General features: G+C 38.0%; 1 protein-coding gene across 2 annotated transcripts in view; it reads right to left on the minus strand.

The window, feature by feature from the left end:
• The window catches only part of dennd5a (DENN/MADD domain containing 5A), a 52,865-nt gene that overhangs the window by 11,698 nt on the left and 21,888 nt on the right, over positions 1-19,279 (minus strand). Inside the window, exons 2-8 of one of the 2 annotated variants that reach the window (XM_066647604.1) lie at positions 12,547-12,618; positions 11,620-11,729; positions 10,666-11,332; positions 5,888-6,075; positions 3,891-4,205; positions 1,422-1,637; positions 502-736 (exon numbers count right to left, since the gene is read on the minus strand). In XM_066647604.1, the coding sequence (XP_066503701.1) occupies positions 502-736; positions 1,422-1,637; positions 3,891-4,205; positions 5,888-6,075; positions 10,666-11,332; positions 11,620-11,729; positions 12,547-12,618 (1,803 nt within the window). The remainder of the gene's footprint in view (positions 1-501; positions 737-1,421; positions 1,638-3,890; positions 4,206-5,887; positions 6,076-10,665; positions 11,333-11,619; positions 11,730-12,546; positions 12,619-19,279) is intronic. The other variant, XM_066647605.1, reaches the window with a different exon arrangement.

Raw genomic sequence — 19,279 nt, forward strand, 5'->3', positions numbered from 1 at the left:
GTAGGACACGGCAAGGTTAATGCTCTGCAGGTTTTAGTCTATTCACTCACCACTCAGAAATAAAAGTTAAACAGAATGAGAGACCTGAATTACTAACGTGAGCCTTGTTCTCCTCATAAACAAGGCGAGGAGGAGGGGCCACCAGGTCAACTTTCTGATAGCGCTTTTTAAAGAGCGTTTCTGCAAATGGATATATGTCATAACTTTCAGTCAGATTTTTGCAGTCAGTATGAAACACTTTCCACCGAGATTTCTTCATTTGTCCTTGGTTAAGTAGATTTAGTGATGTACATTATTTAATATTATACAATACTTTCAAAACATCAGAGATCAGAATTTTTTCCCATCCTCTCTCTAAGACCTCAAAAGATTTAAGTACCTGGTTTTTCACTTACATTCATTTGACTTTCTCCTTACATATGCAAGTGAAATATCATACATCAAATCTCCTCAGAAATGAAAAGCTGTTTTTAATGCTGTTTTATTTCGCCTGTACTCTACCTGCTTCGTCGATGTTGGTGCACTTTTGGTACATGGAGGTGCGCAGTGTTGGGGTTCTGACGTTCAGCAGCCGGATCTTGTCCACCCGGACATCAAATACCCGCAGCGTGTGCTCTTTGTCCTCATCATCATGGTAAAGGATCTTGCTGTCGATGAAGGAGGCGAACATTTGCGTCTCCAGGAAACGGGACAGGAAGGGCAGGTAGGGCTCTGGCTGGTCGGACAAGAAAGAGGCCTGGAAAGAACAAGTTTCATAAATTATATTCTATTCTGTGACCACAGCAAAAAAAAACTTGCTGTAAAGCTAGCCTAAAGGTGATTGGGTCTTGGATACCAGACGTCACCGTTGAGCCTTCCGGGGTGTTGTGGGCTTAATTCAACTAAACACTTACAAGGGGCGGTGCCAATTTGTTGACTCCTGTGAAGAGCTAGCAATGTAGTGGGTGTTTCGAGTACAGATGAAGGGAATGGGCTGGGCTAAATGAGTAACCTTAGTTGACAAGCATAGCTGGTTGCTGATCAGATCTTAAACAACCACAACAATGTTTTGGTTAAGCGTAGAACGCCTTTTAAATGTTGAATGATTGTTGATAACAGAAACGTTGTGGAGGCATAGGCCCTATGTTACATTCCAAAGGAGAGGCATAGGATATGTGAAACATTTTTCTGTGTGCAATTACAATTTCAAGATGGAAAGATGATGAATAAAGCTGAAACGAGTTATATGAAATCAATGCAACTTAAAATATCACAATTTATATATAATATAGTACTTTATTTTGCCTATCAATAGGCACTGAAAATGTACCCTTGAGGGTAGCACCACAGTGACAGCAAAAGTTCTCACCACCACAGTGACAGTTTTTCTGTGAGTGTATGCTGAGACGTTAATGAGCAGTTTGTAGAAAGCAGATGTTCACCTTGTCGAAGTTCTGCATCTGGTCGCGGTTGCTGAACCAGGACTCTTTGTCTTGGCTGGGCTGAATGACGAAGACCTCATAGTCTGCAAACATCTGCGTGAAACGGTTAGCAAAGACCTCCCGCACCTGAATGTTCAGCTGGTGCATCTTCATCTCTTCCTCATCGCACTGTATTTTCACATCTTTATTACTGCTCGCATCCTCTTTCACATCCAGCTAAGGGAGAGAGATGTAGAGGATGTTCATATCATATTTAATATGTTAGTGAGTTCAAACATCCTAAAAATATAAAATGTAGTTATTATAAACATTTACAAACGTTTGTCTTATATGTTAATATGAAATATATATTATTATATATTTATAATCTGACTAGATTTTAAAATAATGTTTTATAAATAGTGAATTTGGACATTTATATTTAACCCTTTCATACATAATGACCCCATAGATAGACAATGGGTTACCTGTTCATTTTATTATCTATTTTAATAAAAATGATTTTTAATGGTGTAAACATTGTACCGTTGAAAAATGTTTCTAAACACTATATGAGAGGAAGGGCAAGGACAACCAAAGAGTGCTATCATTGTCAGGTCCTCTAGCATCTCACTGTAAAGGAAGGAAGCAGTCTTTCAGAACACAGGCACAATCAGGTAGAGGGAGATAGCAGGGAAAAAGGACAGAACGATTGTGAAAGGCACTGCTGATTTAAAGTCAGCAGACCAGTTATCTTAACTCCTCTCTAACACATTGCCTGGGGCGATAGGAGCCTGGGAAAGGAAGTGTCCAAGTTTGTTTTGATCTATAAGATCTTTCTTAGATTTTAAATATTTGAAGAAAGCCAAAAATCCTAACAGCTTCTTAAAAATACTATACAAAAATATGACTACAATTATTATATTCAACATTTCACATATAGCCCTGCACTAACAAATCAATTTAAACGGACTAGTTAAGTACATAAATTTTTAAGTACTGACAATATCAACAATATGCTCTGGAAACGTACAATGATAACAATAAGTAATCAAACTATAAATAATCAAATCATGTTGCCTCAAAGAAACTATACAATACAACAATAAAAACAAAAACTCATAAAAAATGGGTGCTATTGAAATTGGAATTTCTGGCTGCTCTCACTTTCTTACCACCTGTCTGTGTGAGGGAGTTGTGATTACACACACACACACACCCAGTCACACTTATAGAACAATATGAGAAATATTTTCCAACCCCAAAAATTCAACACTAATGAGAAAGGAAAATTATATTAAATAGACTTTTTAAAAACTCTACTGCTATTGCTGCTGCTATTGCTATCCTTTTCAGAAAAGCAATAAAAAAAGAAGAGTTACTTGTTAATCCCCTTGGAGCAACTGGTTCTCTATTTCAGCCACACATACAGTGAGAATATACACATATCTGGAGCAGCAGGCTTCTAGCCATAGCACCCTGAAAACAGTTTGGGGGTTAGGGGCCTTGCTCAAGGTCAAGTGCAGTGTGGGTGTGTAGGTTCAATGAGAAACTCTTGCTAGCCTTCTGACCAGACTATTCTGAGACTACCAGGTCAATCCTATTCCTTAGGAGACTGTGTGAGTTTAAGCAGCTTACCCTACCCCAGAGGTTTCAACCACCGCCTGATAAGAATCTGTCTGGTTCAAGTGTTACCTACAGTGATAACAGAACTGGGACTACGGTTTAATACCATACCCTCCACATCTGGATTTATGTCACACAACAATTAAGATTTGCAATGACTGTAATTTGTGCTGTGTGAAGAAGTACCAGTCTTTGCTGTCGTTTTGGGACCATCTGTGCTTTTTTGAAGTGGAATAAATAGCTCCAAATAAAAGCTCTACAGATGACTTTAAAACATTTTAATTTTGCATACCTCTAATGCTTTAATACCCAAACTACATACTGAAGGTATTAATCAGAACACTTCTGTCGATATTTGAAAAAAAATCACTGATTCCTGTATTTATTTGCATTTCATTTAGTGTCTCAAACATTTAGAACTGGACTTGTAGTAGAAACGTGTGAATGAGAATGTATGATGTCTTGCAATGTACTAGTAACCTGTCCAGGGTATATTCCTGACCTGTGCTCAATGATTTCGAATAGCCCCAACCCCAAAATGAAGAAGTTACAACAAAAACTCAATAAAAAAATATCTTTGAGTAAAATACATTCACAAACAATTGCAATGATAATTGACAGCGCATACTGCATATAATTGCATATTTAAATACCAGTGTAGGTCAAATTAATAATAAGCAGTTTCTCTAAATAGTGTTTTGTATTGTTGTAAAGGCAAAGCTGTTTTTCATTTAAGTCTATTTGTACTGATTAGTCTTTGAAGAGCTGTGAAAATATTTGATTATTACTGTAATTGAAACTGAAAGCTATATAGATATAATGACTGGAAAATGTCATGCTGTTTCATTTCCAGTGTAGGCTGACCTTCTCCAGGCTGACCCCAGTCCTCTTAACCAGGGCCTGCAGCCGGGCGATTGTCTGGTTCTCTCTGAGCAGGTAGGAATTGAGGGGAGAGCCAGCCAGGTTGCCGTTGCGTTTGTCTGAGACCATGTCGGCTGACCGAAACCCCTTAATATTTGAGGGACCTTCAATGCAGTGTACATTTCCTTCCGGTGAAACCCCAAACGCCAACAGAACCTCTGAAATCTCCTGGATGAATTCCAGCTTATTGGGGAACTGGGGTAAGTCTTCGGGAAGCTCAATAAAGTGGTTGTCAATGTCAACAAAGCACAGATTGGCCTGAGGAGGAAAGACAAATTTTACTCTTAATAATGAAGGGTAAGCCTGCTGGTCATCTGCACATCAAGCGGATATGGGATGCTGGTCCTGTCCACTAGATGGCTATACATGATGGACTAACAATAGTCTAATGCTCTCCTATTGCTTGAAAGCCCATATTCTAGATAGACAGTAAAGAGATGCCAAAGGAATGTGTAAAGTGAAAACATATACCCGAATACAAGCCTTTATTTGAACTGTAAAAATGACAATCTGTACTTTGCCTTCATAATACTACATATTACATAATACTGTCAGACAAATAGCTTTTTGCATTAGACTAATAATATCATAATGAAAATGTGCTCCGGGTAGGTGGAGAAAAGCACTCACTGATAAATGAAGCAATATGAAAATTTAATCAAAACATCATTCACAAATTTACCACCATCATAAATAATACCATAAAGTCCTGGACACACTCCAAGTTGTTAAAAGCATAATTGGCACAAGTGCACATATACACATACTACTTAAGAAAGAGTTTGTGGAAACGAGCAGATATTACTGCAATTTTCTCCTATTCCTCTACAATATGAGGCACTGTCATTCTTATCATGCCATCATGGCAACATTTATTACTGGAAAACACATGTTTATTCTAGCAAGACAATGACAGGCCTCATTCTGTACGTGCTACAACAGCGTGGCTTCACAGGCACAGAATGCATGTGTTTGACTGGCCTTTTTGCAGCCCAAACTTGACTCCTATGTCACATTATGAAGAGGAGTATCAGACAGTGGTGACCATGCACTGATGTGCAGCTGAATCTATTTAACCAGCAAGAATGGGCAAAAATATCCACTTGAAAGACTGTATTAATTTGAATACACATTTCTCACATTATTTAAAAGAGTAATTAACTTTTCTTCAATTATATCAAGTTTCTAGACAATAAAAAAAAGATTATAGTTTTTATTTGATTTTACAACTGTTTTGGACAAGGGGTTGGTAGAAAAGTACATGTAAAAGAAAAGGCAATCCACCTTATTTGGGTTGTTTTTTTATATCACAAAGCCTTATAGGGCTGCATCTGAGGGAGGTTTCTGAGGGAAGCAATTACACAGACCAATGACAAAATGGGTCTAGACAAAAGATGATATCTCATCTGTTGGTTAAGATTTAGTGATTTTCTCCTAGATTATACCACTTTGGCCCATTACTGTGGCCCAAACATAAGGCTAAGGGATAATAAGTTTGCTTCCAGGAGGTAAATGCACAACTCCACTCAGACAGAACAAAGCACATAACTTTAAATTAGACTGACAGGATAGTAATTTTCATATTAAGGGGTAGAAAATAAAACCTTTTAAATCCTGCAATATTCAGATGCTTTCCGAAGTGTGGTATACACCAAAAGATTTAGAATTAGGGCATGTTCTAACTTTTAAATGCAGTGTCTTCTTGGGCTACGCAATGTATAGGTGAATTTAATCACAATATTTGCAACATTGCTACACTAACCTTAGCATAGACTTTACAGCTTCCCAGTGTCCTAATCATTTAAAACTGTCATTTTGCCCAGAGCAAGCATATTAGAACCATATCCTTTTATACGTTGTCTTTCGACACATTTAAAGTAGAAAAATTTCTAAAAAAAAAAAAAATGTTTGGCTTAGTTCTGTGTGTGGACTTCACTGACCTCCTGCGGCAGCTCCAGTTTGGTGCGGTCATCCTGGCCATTGGAGTGCAGGCCCATGAGGTACGGCACAGGAGCATCCAAGAAATGCAGCAGCGAGGCTGGCAGGATGGGAACATAGACATGCTGCCACTGGAATGGGAACATTAAGGCTGTGATGCTCTCGGCCACAGTCATCAGCCGCTGGTAATCTGCTCAAACACAAACAAGCAAAGTTGGAGTAATTTCAGGAGATGATTTACTTTTAAATCTAAAATAAAATGACACACACACACACAAGGACACTACCTGATATATTGTTATCAAAATGTACTTAAGTACATTGTAACTGTCTTTTTTCAGGTATTCTTATAAAGTACAAATCTACTTGGGATCATTGTAAACCTCAAAATGAAACAAGTATGTGATGATTTAGACATACATTTTGCACAGAACGAACTGGAACAGTAATCATGACTTGACTGATTTACTACAATTGAGGAACGGGGAGTGTTTGCCAATCCAGCAAGTCAAAACGAAAGAAGTTACGATGAAGTACTAAGCACACAGCTGTCCACTGTTAACTGGTCTGAGGCTCCTTGGAAAAAATTTTTGTACATGTTCCAAGATCCAGATCCACTTGCTAATTGGGCAAAAACAAGAATCTTAGAAATAGATTAAAGTATTCTGTATTAGGTTAAAAAGCCAAAACATTCCATAATATAATTAACTGATTATTTTTATGTTTCTTTTCAGATAGACAAGGGGTTTCTGAACAGCTGTTTGCACAGTTGTGTAGACAGAATGATCTTGACTGTCTACATTCCTATATACTGAAAGCATCCAAGCTTGTGGATGTTTTAAAACCATTCTTGTTGGGGAATTGGATTCAGTCTTATAAGAAAACTTAATTCTTTAAATGCTTCAAGTGGGTTTTCTATATTTACAGAGGGGTGAAACTAACAGCACCATGTATTCATTTCCAAAATATGTGCTCAATCATATTTTGTTAAAGACAAATTTATGAGATTAGTAAAAATGTTAAAAGGTCCAGTAAATCACCTGCATGAAAACAATAGCAGAAACGTTTTTGACGTTAGACAGATTTCTGCTAAAAAAATATATGGCACTGTGCTAAAATCAGACACCACCCTTCGTTATTTTCATTTCCAGTCAAAATGGCTATTAAACTCAAGCTAATATCAAAATAGAACTTTTTAATACGCTTGACTTTTGAATTAGGAGAATAAGTATGATTGATTTGATTGAGGCTTATCTTATCAATTTGTGCTGGTCTCTGACCTTTGATTTTTGGAAAAATACATGTTAGGGACAGACTGCACCTATGAGCGTATGGGGGTGGGACGTTATTAATGACACACAGAGAGGAGGGTGGAAGGCAGGATGTCAATATTTTCATCGTTGTTGGATGTGGACAATTGAAAATGCAGCATCCAATTAGATGCAACAGAAAAGGAAACACTGTTGTTATTCAGTACCATTCCATTTGAAATGTAAAGAGAACAAACTGAAAAATAGACATTAATTAAGGTTGTATTTTTGTTGACAAAAGCATTTGTATATACAGAACCATTAAACCTGTCTCTAATTGTGGCTCTAATATTCACATTCACACATCAGTTTATTTCCTGTAAAGCTTTTGTGAGAAAAGATACAATCAAGCTCTCAGTCAACTCCCTGACGATATTACCACTGTAAAAAAACTATACATTTTAGTTTGTGGAATTGAAATCAATGAAAGCTGGTCACAAATTATAATAATAATGGCAACATAAGCAAGTGATAAGCAAGAAACATAACCAACCACCCTTAAACAAGTGAGGGCAACTGTGATATAATTACAATGGCACATAAAAAGAACACTTTTATTTCTAAGCACACAAATGGTTCTCCATGTTGTCATGGTGCTAGATAGAGCTTAAATCCTTGAAGGACTCTTCTTAAGATTCTTTTAAAGAGCATTCACTTTAAAAACAAACTGCTGCAGTCATGTCTTTATACTACAGCTCATTCTTGCTCTTCCTCTTCATGCTGCACTCCCTTCAGGGGATTTTTTCCCAGAAAAAGACCAGTGTCAGGAATACTAATCTATCCACTGAGCTCTGACCCTTAAGTTCAACAACAGGCCTATTCACTCTCTCTCTCTCTCACACACAAAAGTAAAGCTACAACACAGAGTACTGATAAGACATAGATGAACACAGATAGATGCCATTTTGCATGCATTAAGCTGTAGGGCAAGAGCAAAAACAACAGACACTTGTCTAAAGGATGTGTGTATGTGGGAGAGACATTGGACAGGCCCTTCTGAATACAAGCTATGAATTAGCTTACTATTTTTAGACAAACTCTAGGAGCCATCTCCTTTTTGTAGAGACCATCCCTTATCCTGTGTGTGTGTGTGTGTGAGAGTCTCCATCTAATGACACGCTTTTCATTTGGAATCTCACACTCCACGCACATTCTGCTAGGCCGAACAGCCTTCCAGAGAAGAAAAAAACAGGATGATGTCATTTCTAGCCAATCATATTTCTGCTGCATCACCACCAACCTCCTCCACTTGGTGCAGGTTGCTAGGCAACACCCCACTGATGCACTCAAGCAGCCCCCTGACGTTTTGTCAAGCGCTTGCTCTTCCTTATTTCTGTAATAGATATGTCCAGCACATCTGCTGCCGAATTCTTCAGCTAACATCCGGTCCACTATAACATTGTCTCCAGAACAAAATTCTTTCTTCCCTCGCACAAGTGCAAATAGTCAGAAGTATTACATCTGACCGTTGAGCCAAGCAAAATCCAGTGGTATTACACAAGGAGCTGCATCTAATAATGAGACTGTCATATAGAAATAACTCCAAAATACAGTGTACTAACGCTGAGCTAGAGAAAAAACAACTGTGTTTAAACACAGATTAGTACTGACTCATCTCAAATTTATTAATATATTGATTATGATCTGAGAACCTTTTACTCAATTATAGTCTAGGTTTTAATAGGTCTATCATTGTCAGATGCTGGTAGATGCTGGGTTTATGTCAAAAAGCTCAGCACTTCTGTAGGAAATTAAGACCAGAACTATTCAAAATCCTTTCGTAACCTTTTCTTTTTCCTAAGTGTATCTGATAACTCTACGAGGCCATGTTGCATGACTCTCAATTTTGTTCTTTAGTTCCGTACATTCACATGTTTCCCCCCTTTAATGTTCAATGGATTATTAACAAAGATTAAATGAATGTAAACTGGTGTTTCTATAAATGATTCCCACTTAATCACTGATCACTCATGCAGTGAAGCAGATCATTTCAAATGTTTGTTTTCTCACAGCTGGTGGTTGCAATTAAATTAAAGAAACCTGCTACACATTAAAGAGATTATGTGTTATGTGTAACTTCATTTACATTAATCCCTCACATAAAGAGCTGTGCTTAATTTATAGTGTGCCAACTGGCTGTAGGCAAAGTGAGGGCGAAGAGTTTAACAAGACTGGAAGAGAACAAAGCACACACACAGAGGGGGAGAGAGAGAGAGAGAGAGAGAGAGGGAGTCAGAGGAAGAGACACAGATTTCTTCACAGTACACTGCTACATCAGCCTGTTTTCCCCTTTAGTTTACATCAGCCCCCATAGGCTGAGCTAAAACCTGAGCTATTAGTAGAAACCAACATTTGCACAACACCCTTTCATGCAACAAGTCGGTAAGTTATATAATCCCTCAGGGAAGAAAAGAATACAGTAGTGCTTGTTACTGTCTGCTAAGTAAATTCACAAATGATTTGCATTTGATGTTTATTTCCAAAATCTCACATTCTAAATCTGAACATGAGCACTATTATGTAATGGTGTTTTGTATTAGCTAAAGTTACGATTTAACTGTAGTTCACTGAGGAAAACATTAAATCATTCAAGGGATGGAAAGGACTCAGAGGACCTAGTCTGAATGGAAATGGTAGAAAAATCTGATAAAATCAAATCAGATTTTAATTATTGATAAATAAATAATGTGTATTGAATAATCAATATGAATACAGGGCTCTGACATTAAGGAGGCTCTCATCATTGGCATTAGCATAGTCAGTTTGAGTATACAGCAGCCTGGTGACTTGTGATTCACTCGTAACCTGAAGTCACCTGCTATAAATACCACTCGGGTGTTGGTCATCTGTAAGCAGTAAGTTATGGCTCATGATGTCAAAGGGCTGCTGGTCAAGTATAATTACAGATATATGGCTGTTTGGATATGTGGAAACTTATGAATCAATAAATCAACTTATCAATCAAAGAAGAAAAAAAGAAACGTAAATCTGTATTATTCCAGTGCTTCATAAAGTGTTTTGCTATCCAACAATGTGGCATCACATGCATCAAAGGGCATTAAAAATAGATTAGCCCTAAATTACTGTACGAGTAAGTGATATTAACAGTCGTAAGCCTGTGAGTTCTCAGTTATGCTAATCCCAAAAGCCTTACCCTACTCAAACTGGTTGTTTAAATTGTGTCTCATGTTACGCAGTTCTCGTGAGAGGTTTAGGTCAGTTTCTAAGTGCTGATCCTGAAGTAGCATCGACAGAGGCACTATTCTCAATATTACAGATGAGTGGAGCATCCCGTGATTTTTAAGCTGTACTTTAAAGGTAAAAATAACACTTAGTGTTGCTTTAAATTAATTATTTTAAAACAGATCTATAAATATTTGTGTATTCAAAACACTTTCAAAATGAATGTCAAAGTGAAATGAAGACAGAGCTAGATAAAAGGAGATAGTGATGGGTGTTGCTGAACTCACGCTGCGAGTAGAGCAGGATCTGGATCTCCAGCAGAGCGCAGGTAAACAGCTGCAGCACGTTCTCCACACCAAGCAGCTCGAACATGTCGCGCATGGGGAAGTCAAAGAGGGGCAGCTCTGATGTGCTGGGTCTCTGGCACACCACAGGTCCATACACGCCAGAGAACTTGAGCGAACGTCCGGCGGGTGGCAGCGGCACCTCATACAGGACATTGTAGACGTAGCTCTCCAGCGGCAGCGGTGGCGGCTGAGGTGAGGACACAGCTCTGTGCAGCTGCTCCAGAACCTTCCGGCAGGCCTGAGCGAAGGCCATAGGAGTGATCAGACAGATGCACTTGGACACGTACAATGTGTCACGGCTGATGTCATAGGAGTTAAAGCGCTGCAGTCTCGAGATGGAGGGAGCGGCATGTAGCTGGGCGCCAGAGCACGCATGTCTGGCCTCCTCGCTGCCTGGTGTGTGCAGGATGTCGTACTGCTCAGCATTGTGCATGTGGTACAGAGTCTGCATAGCACTGCAGATCTGCTTGCTGGTCACCTCTTCAAAAAAAGTGAGGGCAAAACCATAGGTGCGAGAGCCGTCCTCACGTGTGATGATGAAGGAGTGGAATTGTGGCTCACGTGAGTCTGCCTGAGTGCGGAAGGACAGGCCTTTCGGCATGCAGAGCTGCAAGATATAGAAGATGCCATTAAATGAAACTAAATTAAATTATATTAAATTATGTATTAATCAAAATGGTTCACCAGAAATCAAATCATCATCAAATGTACACAACCTTTCTCTTGTAGTGAGTCAACAAAGGTTTCTAAATAGTGCCTGTTTTATTGATTGGAAATCCATGCACAACCTGTTTACAAATGCATAATTTCAAATAGAAAAAATAAAATACCCATCCCTAACCATAATTTAACACATGAATATGGGACATTGCAGAACACCTTCAGTTTCCTTACCATGCCCACGGCATCCTGGTCGAAAGGACTCCACTCCACATTTTCAGGGTAATGTGCTAGAACTTTGGATTTAAAAGTTCTCCGCAATGGACTCTGCTCAAAATTCTCACCTGGAAACATGAGAAGAGACAGGGAAAGGAGAGAGACAGGATCAGGTGAGCAGATAAATGTAAGAATTTGGAAAGCATACAGCTCCTTTCAACAGATGTTTCTCGTTAAAAGTGAAAAAACAGTGTAGCATCATAGGAAGCTGTCACTTCACTGTGCTCTTGGCAATTTCACAATAAAACTTAACATCAAAATAATGGTGGATTAATGGAAAATGAAAGAGTAAATCATTGTATTCTGATCAATGTATTAATCTTTTCGTGTATAGCTTTAGATATTCTGGTTTGCCAAGAACTTTGGAAAGCGACAGTAGAACAGGCAAAGCAATCCCGCGTAATGATTCAAAACAAGAAAACAATTGAGAGAAATCAAACCATATTAAAAAGTAAAGTGAAGCAGAAGTGATATGACACAGCAAATAGACGTGGCTGGCAAACCCATTCCAAGTGAGAGAGGGACGATACAAAACAGTTCACAATGACCAAGCAGACATCAGAGTCTAAGGCACAGGCCCAAAGTCAGTACAACAGAAGGAGGCAGTGAGAGTCAAACGGACCAGCCTCTCCGTCAGTAGAACTGTAGGCTCGAGAGAAGGAGGGGGGGTAACAGGGGCAGAGTGGACAAGGAAAAGGGGCAATGGGGAAAATTGACCATTTCTGAAATGCCCTTCACCCACACGCAGCTGAGCGCAGAAATGGAGTGCTGTGAAAGAAGGTTAGAGGGCACAAGCAGAGCTGGAGTCATTTGTGTAAAAGAACAGGAGCATCATCCCAAAGTGGAGGGGAGAAAAAGAACAGTTTTTGGGAGGTGGGGGGTTACCTTCACTTGCAATCGCCAACTTTCCTCTGGCACCATCTCTGAATTTAGTAGCCTGTATATATTGGCATAAAGCTACACAACAGATAAAACAATACAATACAATTAATCACACAAGTAGAAAAGAAAGAAAGTATAAAATGTCACCATACTAGGGAAATGGATGAACTACAAACTAAATAATTAAGTCAGGCTAAGATCTGCTTTTGTACAGATGTATTATGTATCATGTATTATATAAAAAATATAATTTTGGCACCAATTGCCGTGTTGCCAACAACATATAGCAGAGTATAGCAATATTTAAATGGTTATGGTTTCTTTCCCCCAAAATAATGTGTACATTTTAAGCAGATTATTATAAGATGTTCTCTTTTAGTTTTAATAAAAACACATTTTACAACTAAAGCAATATTTATGTTCTGAAATTGTGCAACCAAAATGTATTCATTTTACAAAACCTATTGTGCATTCTTGTAAGCCATCATCAGCTTCTGTGGAGGGTGAATATTGTTTAATTCTTTGGTACAATTAGTAAAGCTGGCAACATGAATATCATTTATTTTTAAAATATTTCAAGAATAAAAAGAAACATTTGTAGAGTTGGTCTGTGTTAAATATAATATTGTACTGGTATGATAACAATCTTATATCATCATATTGTCTGTACCTACTACGGTGAGAAAAAGACTTCAGGCAATAGAGGGATAAAAGGCTCATAAAAAAACACATTTAATAACGATAAAATGGTATCAACTCAGACCACTTTGTGTTTTATGGCATGTAAAAGTTAAAAGAGCTCTGATTGTAAAAGATCTGATTTTTTACAGCCTTTGTGCATTCACTCATTGGCTGTTCGCTCAGATTGTGAGAATGCCATAAGAGGACCCACTGTGTCCTGTATCTGAATGTTGTCCATATACAAATTTAAAGTGTGTTGTCCGAACTAACTACACAATCCTAAGGTAGTCTAGCAAACAATCTGATCGGATCTGCATGTGGCTACAAACACACTGTGATCAGATTGGTGTGTGCATGTATGCATAAGCACATCGGGATTGGATCTGCAAGTGTGTGTAAACTAATTGCCCACAGCTTGTCCACATTAATGGAATGGAGTGCAAGTATTTTCCTAACATTACAAGCCCTCCTATTGCTGCTAAGAAAATCAAGGACAACTGGGAATGAAGCACAAGGTGTAATTTTTAAAAAGGCTTGGGGGAAAGATGCTAGATGCAGATGCTACATATACATTTCAAGTCTAAATGTACTGTGTCTCGGTTGGATGATGATCTGATCACGATGATTAGATGTTATGGTCAAGAGTAAACTGGGTCAATGTGATGTTACCAGTGTTGCATTTTATTCTGAGGTAATGAACTAGTCATAAAAACAATTAAGTCCTGTAAAGCCCTTTAAAGTCCCTATGACCTAAGAGTACATGTAAAGAAATCCCAAGTGCATTCTGTTACCACTCATCATCACATCACTTATAAGTGCTTGGCGTCTCAGCAAACAGCCATGTTTCTCCCATGAACATCAAATGCAAATAAGCATAATATCAACAATCTGTATCCTGCATTTTTAATTAACATGTATTTGGACTCTTTGACTTTAATGATTATCTTCTCTCAAATCCTCTCTGCCTTTGTCCCCAAGGAGATTCTACAAAAGCAGTTCCAGGTGGTGGTAGGGGGGGCTCTATTTTTCTAGCCCATTAGGATTCTGCTGATACATCCTGTGTTATTCAGATTCGGATGACGCAATGTTTCTGACACACACACACACACACACACAACTTAGACACAGTGCACTGAAACAGCTCAAAAAAAGCTCTTTAGACATCCCTGAAGGACCAATTTTTGTATTTATGTGTCATTATATAGTTTTTCCAAGAACCATTTTCATAAATTAAAACTTTGACAATCATATTTTTCAAGAAATGTTTACAACAAAAATCCAAGCCAGATGAACAGACAAACATGAACTTGCTTATGTGGGCTTTCTTTACAAAGCTGCTGACAGTGCTATCCAAACAAGGCTTGTCCATTGGGGTTTCAGGTGTTAGATGGGACTACATGCTGGTTTGCTTTGGGATTTATGTGTGAAATGTGCATTTACTGGAAATAACGAACAAAGTCGAGGTTGTATGTGGTTCACAGTTGTCGAGTTGGGATTTTAAACTGCATTTAGAATGTAGGTCAGGAATGTGTGGAATTGGGCAGCTAACAGAGTGGACAAGTCTAAACATAGTCAAAGCCGATAGACTCTTTAGACAAGAAGACAACTACAGGGTCAACTATGCAACACCACAAATATGTGACATGGAAAAATACTGTTGACCTCATATCTTGGCCATGACAATGACTAGGCACTGTGGTCCGTGTGGCTGCTGTTTGCCTCACAGGTATTAGAAAGAGCCACTCTTTGAAAGCTAGAATAAAATAAAATGACTATGAGTTTAAAGTAGCAGGGTGTGATATATCCAAAAATTACAGTATAAATTAATCAAGTAACATTTATAAAACAATATACATACATCAACATTACTAAATCTAATCCTACTTAGATAAATGTAACTACTTTGAAAGATATGAAATTAAACAGAATGCTACAGAGTTTCACTATGCTCAATTCCAATTGACTGAAATGACCTAGAATTGGGCTGTGGGCCACTGTAACTGCATTTTCTGGAGCAACAGAGCACCTTAAAATTCAGCTGAGATGAGTTGGGCTGGCTTTTTACATCTAAAAAGAAAACATCTAACATCAGAACCTGACCTCACTAATATTTTCATGGTTAAATGCCATAAATTCCATAATTGTTTCTATTTTCAGCTGCTCCCCCGAGGTGTCTCCACGCCAGATAAACCACCCCCACGACCAATGATCCCCACTTCACACAGGTTTTATGAAGAATGCCCTTTCTGACGCAATCTTACCATTTCACTCGGCTGGGACCAGCACCAGGAGCATGGGGAGAACACAAATCAAATCAAATCAAATCAAATTTATTTATTGAGAACACACTATGGGGAGAGCTCCATACAGAGAGTGACCCTAAAATTTTGAACAAATAGGCATCCACAAAAGCCATATAGTACATCTCTGATGTTTGCTCCCTCACAAACTAACTATTCAAAACACTATGAGTTTTTTTTAACTCATAGTTTAAACTTTTTAGGAGCAATAGCCAATTTTTACAATAACTAAATTGTTAATAATACATCCAAAACCTGATTCTGACATTCCAGCTTGAAGCTGTTCATAAGAATGGTCCAATTCACATCTACTTATTATTGATTTGAAATTCTGTTATGTCAAATTTCCAGGAGACATGAGGCTCTCCAAGAAAAAGTAGTAACAATGGCTGCCTGTCAGCATGTATCTTCATAATCACTCAACAATTATTGTACAATGGGACATCATTGTTGTCAATTGTTCTCTCTGTGAGAACAAGGAGAGTTTCCCTTTTTTCTCTAATTACCCCAGTATTCAGAGGGCAGAACTGACAGGGGTGGGTGGAGTTTGGAGTGCGGCAATCAATTAACACCCAGCTCTGACGAGTGTTTGTGTGGCGCTGAAAGGGTCTCGACACAGCTCATCTGCTCTGTTAATTCTGTGCCAAAACCGCACTCCTGATTAGTCTCAGTCATGAGCCCCACAAGGCCCAGACTGTCCTCTAATTCTTCTTCAGATCATGTGGGAGATGAGTCAGCCTGTGGCTCGAGAAATTTTTTTTTCATTTTCTCAGTTGCAATTGGCCTTTAGATATCATGACTTGCAAATGAATCAATGAGACTGAAACCAGAGGCATAAATACTCAAACTGCAAACAAAAGTCCCTCTGCAGGATGGCTTTAAAAACCCTTTAGAGCAACAAGGGCCTCCAACAATATTTAAAAAGAGCACAAATTAAACAAAAATTGAGACTCAGTTCCAGATAGATTATAATATACGAAAGAAGTTTATTGTCAGTGGATGAAAATCCTCAAATACGTTTGTCATATTTTAAATTTGGATGAGCACTTGGTAGCCATCAAGCCAAATTCAGACACTAATAATATGCTATAGTCGCCGAGATCTGAGCACACATGGAAGGTGGGTGAGAGAGTGTGTCACGTTTTCTCTTCCTACACTTCCTACTTTTCCCCCAAGTGTCAGGAAGTACCTCTGACTGAGTTTCAGTCCTAAGCATCATGTGTGCCAATATTTAATGAAGCATGAGAGTCTAAAAACATCTTTTGTCAAAGTACTTTAATAAATATCTACCAAAACCAGTGAAAAACCAAGACCCCACATACTACTAGTTTTGTTTTCATGCTAGTTTGTTTCATTCAGATCACGTATTGACTGGCTCTTGACCATGGCTACTAAATCAGAATTTACTTTTGGCATGGCTCCACAGAGCTGAATGATTCATAGCTGAGTTTCTTCTGTATCACAATGCAGAGACATTCACCTGGTTTTCTGGGGGTATAAACCCACATTTAAACTCAGAAAATCAGAGTTAATTCACTACGTTACAGTGGCTAAGGACAGTGATGGCTTGAATATTTAAATCATTCTGAACAACTTATGTTTGAAGCAAATGTTTTAAAACAGTCTGAAATATGCTCTCCACGTATTTATACATATATTAACATTCAGTTTACACAAATCAGTATTATTGCCTGTGATATTTTCGTGATAAAATATTACTGATAAAATATCTTGTCCCAGTGTGTAACTGATGAAATACTGTGGAAAAAAGTGTGTACTTCCATTATGTACAGATTACTTGTCCATAGGGGTAAATAAATAAATTCACACAGTGAATAAAGCTTTGGTATATTGTAGCAAGTAATGCTACTGTCTTCCACCCATCAGACTGGGGTTCCCAGCTTAGGCAGTATCACTAATCACACAACTAACCAAACACAAATCCTACAGAAAACATAAATGGCCCTATGTAAAGCCCAAAAGTTAAGTGGAACATATTATGCTTCCCCATTTCACATTACAATTACAACACACATAAAACAGGTCATAAGGGAATCTTACACGGTTTTGAAAATCAGATACAACTGATTCACACAGGTCAAACAAATGATGCAAGCCTCACTAGCTAAAATGTGACTTACTTCCACTGTAAAAGACACCACACAAAACAAAAGAAAAATATCTAAAGTTACCAAAAGGTTACAAGTATTCACCAAACTATGGATTTTACAATACAAAGATTCATTGTTTGACACACAAAATTAACTTCAATCCGTAGACAAACACCAAACCAGCAAAAATTTCCAACTGGACCACAACTGACATCTAGTAAGTGACCTATATGATGGTAGTTCCCCTATGTGGGTTGGCCATTTGTAAATCCAAATAACCCCCTCCTGAAATCATCAGGTTATTCTGTATGACGTATTATTATAGGTTATATGTTGACTAACATACTTTTACAGACGTATATCAAAATGTGCCTGAAATTATTTTAAAAACCCAATATCATCACACATTCCAAGATAAGGCTATATTTTTATGTTATGTATGGTTACAGAAAAGGAATACACATCCTGCATTCATGTATGAACATAAGCACTGTACCCAAAACACTAATATTAATCTTAGACTATATTAATCTTTAGAATATTTTGTAATCATTAAGGAAAAGACCCTTGTAGTTTGTGCCCAGCTGTTTCCTACAGAATTTATTATGTCATTCCACCCTGAAGTCCCGAAGACCTAAAAATTGGATTGGCCATAAAACAAGTACAAAAATGATAAGAGAAAAATAAACAAGAGCTGTAGCAATCTAGAGGATCATGAGACCATACCGAATGTGAGAAAACTCACTTCCTGTTTATACTTCCTACTACTGCCGTTTACATACCATGGAGAGCTTCCAACCAAGTCCCTGGGTTCTCAGGTCTATGTATTGCCAACCAAATCAGCTGCACCATAATCGTGAAGGCAGCAAGAATAAGAGAAATGGTGAATACATTTTATGCAATTTTTAACTATTTCAAATAAATGGTTAATGTTAACCTAGGGAATGGGTGTAAATCACAATTCATAAGGCTACAAGACACATAAGTTAGCCTTTCATGACAACTGACATGAATCTACAGGCATTGCTGTACCACCTAGTGAGGTGAAATTGACTAATGCAGCCTATGATTACTGCCATTTTTTTAAAATAAGCATATATAGACATTTGTGTAAGGTTATATCAGTTATCATGAAAAATTTTATTTTGTATTTCTATGAGTACAGTTTCAACCCTGAGAAGGTCACCATCAGTGTGACAAATCCATGAGGTATATACCCATTTCCAATGAGATCAGTTTTCAGTGTTTGTCTCATAGGGTCTCAAAAGTGTCCCACACTTTTGTCTTTGGAGAAATGTTATAAAGTTAAACATGGAATGCTTTACTCTTTTAGTCTAATTTACTGCTTGGGACTAACTAATTCTGGTCTTAAAGATAGAATGAACATAACATACAAACAATATTTTTAACAGTTGTTCTTTCAAATGAAGAATCCTGCAACAAGATTCTGACAAAGAGGGACAGCAATTTGGAAACTAGTAGGAATTTTAAGATAAGATGTAAAATATCCTATGCCAATCCAGTAGAGCTTCACATAGGACCGACCCCACTCTATTCCTACCAGCAGCCACATAATTTCTATTGTTCCAATCCTACATCTACACCCGGTAAATTTGCTGTGGCCGTTTATGAAAATTTAGAGAA

The sequence above is a fragment of the Hoplias malabaricus genome, chromosome 16 (genome assembly GCF_029633855.1).
Source record: "Hoplias malabaricus isolate fHopMal1 chromosome 16, fHopMal1.hap1, whole genome shotgun sequence".
In the NCBI taxonomy this organism is placed as follows: domain Eukaryota; kingdom Metazoa; phylum Chordata; class Actinopteri; order Characiformes; family Erythrinidae; genus Hoplias; species Hoplias malabaricus.